The sequence below is a fragment of the Pseudophryne corroboree genome, chromosome 4 (genome assembly GCF_028390025.1).
Source record: "Pseudophryne corroboree isolate aPseCor3 chromosome 4, aPseCor3.hap2, whole genome shotgun sequence".
NCBI lineage: Eukaryota > Metazoa > Chordata > Amphibia > Anura > Myobatrachidae > Pseudophryne > Pseudophryne corroboree.
In genome coordinates, this window is record NC_086447.1 from 653,186,791 (window position 1) to 653,199,111 (window position 12,321).

At 48.6% G+C, this 12,321-nt stretch overlaps 1 protein-coding gene and 1 long non-coding RNA gene across 2 annotated transcripts in view; one reads left to right on the forward strand and one right to left on the reverse strand.

Annotated features, from left to right (window-relative positions):
- The window catches only part of LOC134910108 (uncharacterized), a 271,401-nt gene extending 268,519 nt beyond the window's left edge, over positions 1–2,882 (reverse strand). The window contains exon 1 of the long non-coding RNA XR_010176120.1: positions 2,755–2,882. This is a non-coding gene — a long non-coding RNA (uncharacterized LOC134910108). The remainder of the gene's footprint in view (positions 1–2,754) is intronic.
- The window catches only part of SPRTN (SprT-like N-terminal domain), a 125,766-nt gene continuing 116,269 nt past the window's right edge, over positions 2,825–12,321 (forward strand). The window contains exon 1 of the mRNA XM_063917775.1: positions 2,825–3,356. Coding sequence (XP_063773845.1) covers positions 3,064–3,356 — 293 coding nt within the window. The 5' untranslated portion in view covers positions 2,825–3,063. The remainder of the gene's footprint in view (positions 3,357–12,321) is intronic.

Consider the following 12,321-nt stretch of genomic DNA (forward strand, 5'->3'; position numbering starts at 1 on the left):
CTAGTTGGAAAATGGGCAAAGAATCAAGTGTTGGGGAAGGTGGGGGTGGGGGGGAGGGGAAGGATATAATAGCCTGCGAGAAGCTGAAAGTGCGAGACTTTGTGCGAGGGCTCACTTTGTTTAAAGCGGCAGTCATTTACACGGCAAAACCAACCTGCTTTTTGCAAGCTATTACATTCTACCCATGATGTTTTAATGTGGGTACTACTGGGAGTTGGAGAAATGTATTTATAAGTGGAAGGAAAGGCAGATGTATGGGGGAGAGCAGAGACAGGATAAAAGGAAGAGAAATTAAGCTTACGGAGCAGACTTTGACAATTTCAGGGTCTGAAGTGGCACTAGGGGCACATGTAGCAGAACGTTGGAGAGAAAGTATATACACATTTTCATGTTGCTTCTTTTGGATATGTTTGTCATTGACAAATGATGGGAAACCGAACAGGAACATAAGAAGGAAGAAGAAGATGAAGATAGGTATAGGCCAGTGGTTTCCAAACTTTCTTCAATTACGGCGCCCTAGAGCTTCAGCATTTATTTCACGGCACCACTAGGATAAATTATTTTATTGATAAATTTAGAAAAAGAAAAAAAAAATTAAGTAAATTGTGCCTACCCGTCACCCTTAGCTTCAGTTATGTGGTAGTGGACAGTTTTGCTTCTGATTCTCCATACGTTTTATGATTGGCAGCCACTAGCACTGGTTTTGCCTAATGTGGTCCTGGACTACCAACTCGAGGCACCCCTGCAAGAGCCTCGTGGCACCCCAGGGTGCCTAGACACCAGGGACGTGCAGTGAGGTAAATGGCTCAGGAAGCACTGGCTAGTACCAGATTTATACACAATATATGAGCCTAAGGGTGCATGTGGGAATTATGCAATGGTGCAGCAGTATATACTGCTGGAAATTTGGGGAGTAATGATCAGAGACGTGTGGAAAAGATAGGCAGGTGAGGCACTGCATCCAATGTCATATACTTTTTACTCCAGAGTTTTGACTATAAAATAATTAGACAAATACAGAGAAGATATTTCTAACATATTTTTTGTGTTTTTCATATACTTTACACCAGGGGTGGGGAACCTCAGGCCCGCGGGCCGTATAAGGCCCGCAGAGCCACTTGATCCGGCCCGGCTCACCTAACCGAGGGAGATGCCGGGTGCCTGCTGAGATTTTTTACTAACGGGTGCCCGGCTTCTGCCCCTCAGCTGCAGCCGGAGGCAAGAGCTCACTCCTGGGCTCCGGCTCTGTCAGTGTGTGCGTGCAGCTGTGCGGTGCTATGGGAGAAATGTCATAACGTCTTTCCCATAGTTCTGAGGAGCACGCGGCCAGGCGGAGTGCAACGGTCCGGAAGCTGGAGCGGGGCTGGCGAGTACTGTGTTTTGTTTTTTCTTTTAATGTGTGTGTGTAATCGGCGCTACTAGGGGGCATAACTAATGGGGCTTAACAACTGACTGGGGGCATATCTAATGGGGCATAACAAGTGACTGGGGGCATATGTACTGGGGGCATATCTACTACTTGGGGCATAACTACTGGGGGCATATCTACTGGGGACAGGCTAATTTTTAAGTTGATAATTTTTGTACGGCCCCCGAAGGATTTTATAAATATCCAAATGGCCCTTGGTAGAAAAAAGGTTCCCCACCCCTGCTTTACACAGTCAAAACTCTGACGCAAACATTAGTATGACAGTAAAGGCTCTGCCTCACCACACCGCACATCACTGCCTAGGCACACAGTTTGAGAACCAGTGGTATAGGAATATATCTAGGACTTTTGAAAGTTATGGGTCTATTTACTAAGCCTTGGATGGAGATAAAGTCGACGGAGATAACGTACCACCAATCCACTCCTGACACTTCACAGGCTAGGTTTGAAAAATGACAGAAGCTGGTTGGCTGGTACTTTAACTCTGTTGACTTTATCTCCATCCAAGGCTAAGTAAATAGACCCCTGAGTTGCAAGACTTTGCCTCATGGGTCATTTGTTAGGGAAACCAGTTCCTAAAAATTGCTTGGGGCTAACTTGTTGTTTAGATAAAGCGTGGATGTTTAGCCTGGTGAAAGTGAACTGGTTCTGGTGGCCCATCCATTAAAGGTTAGGACAACCATAGCTAAGGCAGTGCAATATCTGGCCCACCACCTGGTGTGGGAGTGCTATTGGTCCACCATCAGGGTCGGACTGGCCCACAGGGGAATGGGGAAACCACCGGTGGGCCCCACTGCCTGTGGGCCCTCCTCCTCCTCTAGGGATCAGGTTCCAGACTCTATCTTAGTGCACTTGAATTATGCATTATACATGTTACATTATACTTCACAAGAATTTGGTTTATTATACATTAACCGGAACATGTACTGTGTAATAGTTAGCCAAACCTCTGTGGTGGTTGGCCAAGCTCCCACTGGAGCCTGGCCACACCCTTAAGCATGGGCCCCTACAACAGCATTCCCCTGGTGGGCCCTTCATGCCCCAGTCCGACACTGTCCACCATAATAGGGTGGGGGCACCAGTGCGCCCTATTGCTCAGGACAATAAAATCAATGTTTAGTTTCGGCTCTGGTACGCAGTCCGGACATGAGTTTGCTACAGAAAGTAATTACTTTTTTGCCATGCTAGGTCTGCCAAGCGTAGCTCGCAGGCTCTAGTATTGCCATGCCACAGCCACACATATTGTTTAGTTCCCGCAACAGATCTATATGCCATGCTGCTGCTTTGCATGCCTCAGTCACAGGAGTCACATAGAACTTCATTACCAGAGACACAGCATAGCACTGGAGTTACATAAACACGCTCGAGCCTAGATGACGATCTGGGATAGACCGAGGTCCAACTGCTACTGCATTATCCCAGACCGGCCGCTACGCGGCGCCGCTTGACGGTCCCTGCTCCGGCAGAGAATGGTCAACCCACCTGAATGAGACCTAAAGGCGCCTCTAGAGGGCGCTGCTGTTAGTTTGGTTCCATACGTCACAGACGCTTCCACCAATTACAATGCTCCACTGAAAGTTTTGATTTCCGCCCAAAACATCCGTCTCATCCAGGCCCCGGTGCCGGCCAGCGCTATGGACGATGCGGATTACCAGCTGGCTGCGCGGCTGCAGGAGCAGTATAACCGGGAACAGGAGGCCGAGGCTGCCTGGGCGCCTACCCCTGATTATAGCTCGGTGTACTGGCAGCCAGAGAGGCCGGCCACTGAAGCCGCAGCCAGCCCCGGGGTCATGTCGGTGGTGGACCCGTCCTGGGAACTGCTGGATCCGAGTCCCGACATTCACGCATTATTCCTGCAGTTCAATGACACGTTCTTCTGGGGAAAGCTGAACGGGGTGGAAGTGAGGTGGAGCCCGAGGATGACACTGTGAGTGCTTGCTCTAACATCAACACACTGACATCTCATCCTGTGTATGGCAGCAGCAGCAGCATATTCCCAGCACACACTGCAGTGCTGGGAGCAGCGCAGAAATGTACAGCACTGAGCAACATGTCAGCGATTTGTAAACAATATAATAAGCATGTCTGTACAGTGCAGATAATTATTAATTTAGAGAGCCTGTACAGTAGTTTGCAGTGTTCATTTCAATTCACAACTTCGTGACATTGCTTATTTACTGCTATGGCAGTGTATACACAGAGAATTGTTAGGGGCTCACCACATGGTGTAAATATATGAAATAATAATACGACAAGGTTTTCCAGATGCTACCTTAAAACTTTCCCAACGTTCATATGTTCATCATTGAAATGATAATGGGGCTGATTTAGATGTGAATGCAATCACACAGCGACGCAGCTGCTGTGCGAAAATATGCTAATGCCACAGGAGGCGTGTTGTGTAAATGCTTCCTGCCGTATACTCTGATCCGCTGCTGCGTCCAAGATGCATCATCGGATCATCTGCAAGCATCAGGTTGCTCAGGATAGCCAGTGTAATCATGCAGACACTGGCCTCGACACGCCTATAAATAGGGCAGACATGCCCCCATTTTGTAAAACACTCCCCATCTTAAGATGGCCTAGGAGGCACTGTGACCATTGTCTCATCCACTGATCTGCACATGCACAGTCCTGATCCTATGCATGCTCAGATCAATAACCATTTGATATGTACACAAATAATCAAGTGTTCCTACATCTCTGAATCTAGCCCAGTGTCATTGTACGCTAGTGAAATCACTGCTTACTAACGTATGTTATGTTAATCCAGTGTTACTGCTGTACTCCTACCGGAAATTTCTAGTGAGAAGGATGATTATGTACAATAAAAGCCACTTTCTGCATTGATACAGTCATAGTTATCCAATGTGATCTGCTCGACCAAACAGCACTGCCGTATAACAGCTGATAATGTCTAATGTTGGATAATATACAGTTAGTCACTTGTTACATAGTAGCTTTATAGTTCTCTGATATTCGGATCAGTTTCAAATAGTTTCTTTTTCTGCAGTTAGCTAATGTATGCGTACTCTGGTATTGCTGCATGAAATTGCCTGGGTAGCAAGCTTTGGCTTCTTGGAGAATTGGACAGTGGGGATGCCTTAGTTGTCCCTCTAAATGTGAGAGAATGAGTGGCTGAAATATATATTTTTCCCTGCTCTTACTATCTGCCTGGCATGTTTTAGAATTCATTTTTTTCTGGAATGTAGTAGACCAGGGGTGTAAAACTCGCGTGCCGCATGCGCCCCTACTGCATCCTTTTGCGGCCCACGGGCAGAGGTCCTTTTGCAGTTCCGTTGGAAGGGGGTTAACTTTGGGCAAAACTGCGTTCCGCCTCCGTCCGCCCACAGCCCACTAGCACCCATAGACTGAGTCATGGCCAGCAGCAGTATTAAGCAGCCAACTAGGAGCCGCAGAGCCCTGACAGACAGCCGCAGCGCTTACAGCCGGAACCCTGAAGCAGCATGTCCACGAAGGAGCATCCTGCTAATGTAAGTCCCTGGGGCATGCTGCACAGGGGATGTGGGTGCAATGGGGGCATTAGGTATATCTCACTAGTCTGTAGTTGCTTGCCGCTTCCTTGCTTCCACTTTTGTGCAGTTGGACTACGTTCGTTTTTTTCCAGTCCTCTGGAATTACTCCTGTAGCTAATGACTGGTTGAATAATTCTGTCAATGGTGCTACGAGCACCTCTTTAAGTTCTTTTAGTATTCTTGGATGTATCGCATCTGGCCCCATAGATTTGTCCACTTTCAGTTTTGAGAGTTCTGTTAGAACCTTCTCCTCTGTAAATGTACTTGTTTCATTTACCTGAATATCCCTGCAACTGAACTGTGGCCCCCCCGCCCCTCTCAGCAGTGAATACTGAGCAAAAATAATTAAGATGATCTGCTATTACATTGTCTCCCTCAACAAGACTCCCTGTCTGTCTTTAGTTTTATTATTCCTCCTTTTGTTTTTCTCCTTTTGCTTATATAACAAAAAAAAAAAAGTTTTGCCTCCTTTACCCACTGACTGGGCTATTTTTTCCTTAGGTTGTGCCTTTACACGTCTGATTACCTTCTTAGTCTCCTGTCTAACAAGATATATCTCTTTGTCTTCATTATTTTGTGTCTGCTTATATTTCCTAAAAGCCATCTTTTTTGCTTTCACAATATTTGCTACTTCTTTTGCAAACCACACTGGCTTCCTTTTCCTTGTGTTTTTCCTAACACTTTTGATACAAAGGCCTGTTGCCTTTAATATTGCACTTTTTATGTTTCCCACCTCTCCTGCACTGCTTCCAAGTTCTTCCACTCTGCCAAAGAATCGCTTACACATTTTTCCATCCCTACAAAATTGGCCTTCCTAAAATTCAACACCTTTGTTTTTGTATGGGATGAGTCAGTCTGTCTTTATGCTGAACCATACTGCTTAATGATCACTGGATCCCAGGTTTTCACCTGCTTTTACGTCCGATATTCTGTCTCCATTTGTAACTATTGAGCCTAATATTGCGTCTTTCCGAGTGGGCTCCCTCACCAATTGGTGGAGGGATGCTCCCTGAAGGGAATTTAAAATGTCCCTACTTCTAGTGGAACTAGCAACAGACACCTCCAAGTTTACATCAGGAAGATTAAAGTCTCCCATGATTTTTACCTCTCCTTTTAATGCCATTTTAGTTATGTCATGCAGTAGGTTCTTGTCCAGTTCTTCTTCCTGTCCTGGTGGCCTGCATCTCACGCCAATTTGAATAATCGACTTCTCACCTGTTTCTATAGTCACCCAAAGGGCCTCAGTTTTTTCTTCAATACTTTGTTTTGCTGGGAGTAGTTCAACAAGTATGGCAACCAGGGTGGAATTGATGTTGTAGTAAACTGTATATAGAGCACAGTCTGAAATAGTTGTTTGCCGTGTACAACTCACAGCCCTGGAATTGATTTTGATGTATTAGAACTTACAGCGCACAGCCTAGAGCTGATGGTGGAGCTTGCTCTGTATAGTGCACAGCCTAGAGCTGATGGTGGAGTTTGCTCTGTATAGTGCACAGCCTGGAGCTGATGGTGGAGCTTGCTGTGTATGGTGCACAGCCTTGGAGCTGACAGCAAGACAGCAGTAGATAACACAGTCGCTTCTAAGAGATGCACCGGTACACTGCCAGGAAGCAGGTCTCGTGAGAGAAGTTGTCCTGGCAATGAGTTCACTACCAGAACTGGTTTAAATAGGGTGTCCTTGTCTCAGGTAGGCTGAGTGGATCATGTGTGCAGGCAGTGGACTCTAGCTAGTTGGTATTCAGTCAAGTGATATTGGCCTAGATGGTGACGCCGATACTCCGACAGCGCAGGAGATTACTCCAACCATCCAGCTGGCTGCAAGTATGAAGCTCAGGGATGTCTTCGGCCAGAAGGAACACTAATGGCCATGAGACAGCTCCACTGGGTCCGGTAACGGGGCCTGCGACCTCAATGTGTGACAACCTCTTCTTTATAGAACACCAACAGATCACGATGATTACTTGGCCAATACTTTTCTAAGCTGGTTCCATGTTCTCCTGTCCACCCTCAGCTCTGAGATCATCAAATATCTGGGTGAAATACTGTGGTTCAGTATGGTTACGCAGCATATTTGAGCTCATCAAGTCAATAGCAGAGAGGCAATGGCTCCAAAAGGCTTCGTTCAAGCTTTTACAATACTTACACTGTTCAGGCACTGGTTTGTTATTGCTTTTTCTCTTACGTCCTAGAGGATGCTGGGGACTCCGTAAGGACCATGGGGTATAGACGGGCTCCGCAGGAGATAGGGCACCTAAAAAGAACTTTGACTATGGGTGTGCACTGGCTCCTCCCTCTATGCCCCTCCTCCAGACCTCAGTTAGATTCTGTGCCCAGAGGAGACTGGGTGCACTGCAGAGAGCTCTCCAGAGTTTTCTGTTTTGAAGAATTTGTTAGGTTTTTTATTTTCAGGGAGTCCTGTTGGCAACAGGCTCCCTGCATCGTGGGACCGAGGTGAGAGAAGCAGAGCTGGCTTGTCAAGTTGGGCACTGTTTCTAAGGCTACTGGACACCATTAGCTCCAGAGGGAGTCGGAACACAGGTCTCACCTGGGGTTCGTCCTGGAGCCGCGCCGCCGTCCTCCTCACAGATGCCGAAGATAGAAGCCAGGTGAGTATGAGAAGGCAAAAAAGACATCAGGCGGCAGAAGACATCAGATCTTCATGAGGTAAGCGCGCAGCGGTACGCTGCGCGCCATTGCTCCCAGTACACACGCACAAGCAGGCACTGAAGGGTGCAGGGCGGAGGGGGGGGCGCCCTGGGCAGCAAGTTTCCTCATTTTTTGGCAATATAAAGCAGGATTAGGCTGTGGGACAGTAAATCCTAAAATCCCCCGCCATTTTTTATATAGACTTACTGGGACCGAAGCCTGCCGTTGGGTGGGCGGGGCTTGATCCTCAGCACTAACCAGCGCCATTTTCTCCACAGAAACTGCATGAGATACGCTGGCACCCTGATCTCTCCCCTGCTGAACTTCACAGGCTGGAAAAAAGAGGAGGGGGGCACTTTGGCGACGCAGTGAGTGGGAATTAAGATTATATATATATATATATATATATATATATATATATATATATATATATATATATATATAAAAAGCGCTATCTGGTCATATATATTCCAGTGTTTTTCAGCGCTGGGTGTGTGCTGGCATACTCTCTCTCTGTCTCTCCTAAGGGCCCGGTTGGGGTTTTGTCCCCTTATAGCTTAATCCCTGTGTGTGTGGGGTGTCGGTACGTGTGTGTCGACATGTCTGAGGCGGTAGGCTTCTCCAAGGAGGAGGTGGAGCAAATGAGTGGTTCGTCCCCGTCGGTTGTGCCGACTCAGGATTGGATGGAGATGTGGCATATGTTGAATGCAAGTGTGGCATCTTTACATAAAAGGCTTGATAAGGCTGAATTAGGGGGGACATCATGGGGTCAATCCTCGGATTGGACCGACTCACAGGGCCCGTCGGGGTCTCAAAAGCGTCCCTTAACACAAGACACTACTACCGACACGGATTCTGATTCCAGTGTCGACTATGACGAAGTAAAATTGCACCCTAGTAGTGTTCACTCTAGGATTTTTTTTAGGGCAGGGTGCTGATCACGGGTAGGGCACATTTTTCATTCGGGAGGGCACATTTTACGTTCGGGAGGGTACATTTTTCAGTTAGAAGGGCAAAATTAGGTACATACTATAATGCTTGGTCCTCCCATTCCCACATGATAAAGAATGGGCAGTGCGCGCCAAAGGCGCGCAGCAAAAATTTAGGGGAGTTGTTTTTCGTGGGGAAGGGGCATGGCCACATAATAGTGGCAATTCACATTACACCACACAGTAGTGCAGCTAATACACACTGCACCAGGTAGAACCTCCTATACACACTGCGACAGGTAGAGCACGTTATACATATTGCGCCAGGCAGAGCACATTCTACACTTTGCGCCAGGCAGAGCACGTTATACACATTGCGCCAGGTAGAGAGCACTGAGACACATTGCACCAGGTAGAGAGCACCGAGAAACAGTGCAACAGGTAGAGAGCACGTTATACACATTGCACCAGGTAGAGAGCACTGAGACACATTGCACCAGGTAGAGAGCACTGAGACACATTGCACCAGGTAGAGAGCACTGAGAAACATTGCACCAGGTAGAGAGCACGTTATACACATTGCACCAGGTAGAGAGCACTGAGACACATTGCACCAGGTAGAGAGCACTGAGACACATTGCACCAGGTAGAGAGCACTGAGACACACTGCACCAGGTAGAGAGCACTGAGACACACTGCACCAGGTAGAGAGCACTGAGACACACTGCACCAGGTAGAGAGCACTGAGACACACTGCACCAGGTAGAGAGCACGTTATACACATTGCACCAGGTAGAGAGCACTGAGACACATTGCACCAGGTAGAGAGCACTGAGAAACATTGCACCAGGTAGAGAGCACGTTATACACATTGCACCAGGTAGAGAGCACTGAGACACATTGCACCAGGTAGAGAGCACTGAGAAACATTGCACCAGGTAGAAAGCACTGAGACACACTGCACCAGGTAGAGCGCACTGAGACACAATGCACCAGGTAGAGAGCACTGAGAAACATTGCACCAGGTAGAGAGCACTGAGAAACATTGCACCAGGTAGAAAGCACTGAGAAACACTGCACCAGGTAGAGAGCACTGAGACACACTGCACCAGGTAGAGAGCACTGAGACACACTGCACCAGGTAGAGAGCACTGAGACACACTGCACCAGGTAGAGAGTACTGAGACACACTGCACAAGGTAGAGAGCACTGAGAAACATTGCACCAGGTAGAGAGTACTGAGACACACTGCACCAGGTAGAGAGCACTGAGACACACTGCACCAGGTAGAGAGCACTGAGACACACTGCACCAGGTAGAGAGCACTGAGACACACTGCACCAGGTAGAGAGCACTGAGAAACATTGCACCAGGTAGAGCGCACTGAGACACATTGCACCAGGTAGAGCGCACTGAGACACATTGCACCAGGTAGAGCACTGCGACACACTGCACCAGGTAGAGAGCACGTTATGCACATTGCACCAGGTAGAGAGCACTGAGAAACATTGCACCAGGTAGAGAGCACTGAGACACATTGCACCAGGTAGAGAGCACTGAGACACACTGCACCAGGTAGAGAGCACTGAGACACACTGCACCAGGTAGAGAGCACTGAGACACACTGCACCAGGTAGAGAGCACTGAGACACATTGCACCAGGTAGAGAGCACTGAGACACATTGCACCAGGTAGAGAGCACGTTATACACATTGCACCAGGTAGAGAGCACGTTATACACATTGCACCAGGTAGAGAGCACGTTATACACATTGCACCAGGTAGAGAGCACTGAGACACATTGCACCAGGTAGAGAGCACTGAGACACATTGCACCAGGTAGAGAGCACTGAGACACATTGCACCAGGTAGAGAGCACTGAGACACATTGCACCAGGTAGAGAGCACTGAGACACACTGCACCAGGTAGAGAGCACTGAGACGCATTGCACCAGGTAGAGAGCACGTTATACACATTGCACCAGGTAGAGAGCACTGAGAAACATTGCACCAGGTAGAGAGCACTGAGAAACATTGCACCAGGTAGAGAGCACTGAGACACATTGCACCAGGTAGAGAGCACTGAGACACATTGCACCAGGTAGAGAGCACTGAGACACATTGCACCAGGTAGAGAGCACTGAGACACATTGCACCAGGTAGAGAGCACTGAGACACATTGCACCAGGTAGAGAGCACTGAGAAACATTGCACCAGGTAGAGAGCACTGAGAAACATTGCACCAGGTAGAGAGCACAAGACACACTGCACCAGGTAGGGCACATTTTTGATCTCCGCTTTTTTTGTGCCAATCTTACATACTGGGGGCTGATGCTGCGGGTCCCCCCTCACACATTGCGGAGCTGGTTGAAAATGGCCACCACACTGATCCATGTACACAGAGGAGGGAGGGCTGGGTTTGTCTCCGCGGGCGAGGCAAACCCAGCCCTCCTGTCTCATCAGATCATGAGCAGACCTATAGTCTGCTCACAGAGGAGGGGAGCTGCGACGGCTGACAGCTAAGGACGGGCGGGACGAGGCGGGCGGGACGCGGAGGTCTCTGTCTCTCATGCAGGGAGACACAGTGATCGCGCTGAGCCAAAAAAAAAGTGGGTCCCAGGGACCCCTCAGTTTTAAAAATTTGGTTCCTACTTCAGTTTCTGGGTCCCATAGCAACGTATGCTTTTGAGATCCCCTTATGCCTCCCCACATAGCATTAGACCACCCCACATGGTAGATAGCAGTTATGGCAGTATTGGGGGGCAAACAGAGGGTTAGGTGCAGGTAGTGCTGTAGGCAGTGTTAGGGGTAGGGAGGCATCAGTACCCAGGATTCGGTGCTTCCTGCTCCCCGTCAACTTTTAAGATCAGCTTCTCTGTGTCCTTGTTGAAGCCCTACCGCTATAACACGAGGTGTGTGCGTATGCTGGGCACTGTCTGAGTATGGGGTGTGTGCGTATGCTGGGCACTGCTTTGGTTTGGGGATTGTTTGTGTGTATGCTGAGCACTGTGTGGGTGTGGCAGTTGTGTCTATGCTGAGCACTGTGTGTGGATATGGGAGTTTATGTATGCTGGTCACTGTGTATAGGGGGATGTATCCTGGGCACTGTGGGTATGGAGTACCCATATGCTAGGCGCTTTGGGAAGGGGTGGGGGGGGGGAATGAGCAATGTGTGGGTATGGGTTGTGCGTATGATGGCAACTGTGCGGGTGTGTGGGTATAGAGGGTGCTATGAGCATTGTAAGTGTGTATAATGAGTACTGTGGGTATAGAGCATTATGAGAGCTGCAGGGGGTGTATAATGGGCACTGTGTGGTATAGGGGTGTGCATATGATGGGCGCTGTGTGGTATAGGGGTGTGCATATGATGGGCGCTGTGTGGTATGGGTGTGCGTATGATGGGCGCTGTGTGGTATAGGGATGTGCATATGATGGGCACTGTGTGGTATGGGTGTGCGTATGATGGTCACTATGGGGGTGTGCATACTGGACATTGTGTGGGTTTAGAGGGTTTTATGAGCTCTGGCGGGTGTATAATGAGCACTGTGTGGGCATGGGGTGTGTGTATGATGGGCACTGTGGGGGTGGGAATACTGAGCACTGTGTGGGTATGGGGGTGTTTATAATGGGCACTGTGTGGGTATGTGGGGTATAATGGGTGCAGTAGTGGTGGTATCAGGGGGCAGGATGGGTGCAGTAGTGGTAGGGGGTAGGATAGGTGCAGTAGTTGTAGCAGGGGGTAAGATAGGTGCAGCAGTGGTAGGAGGCAGGATAGGTGCAG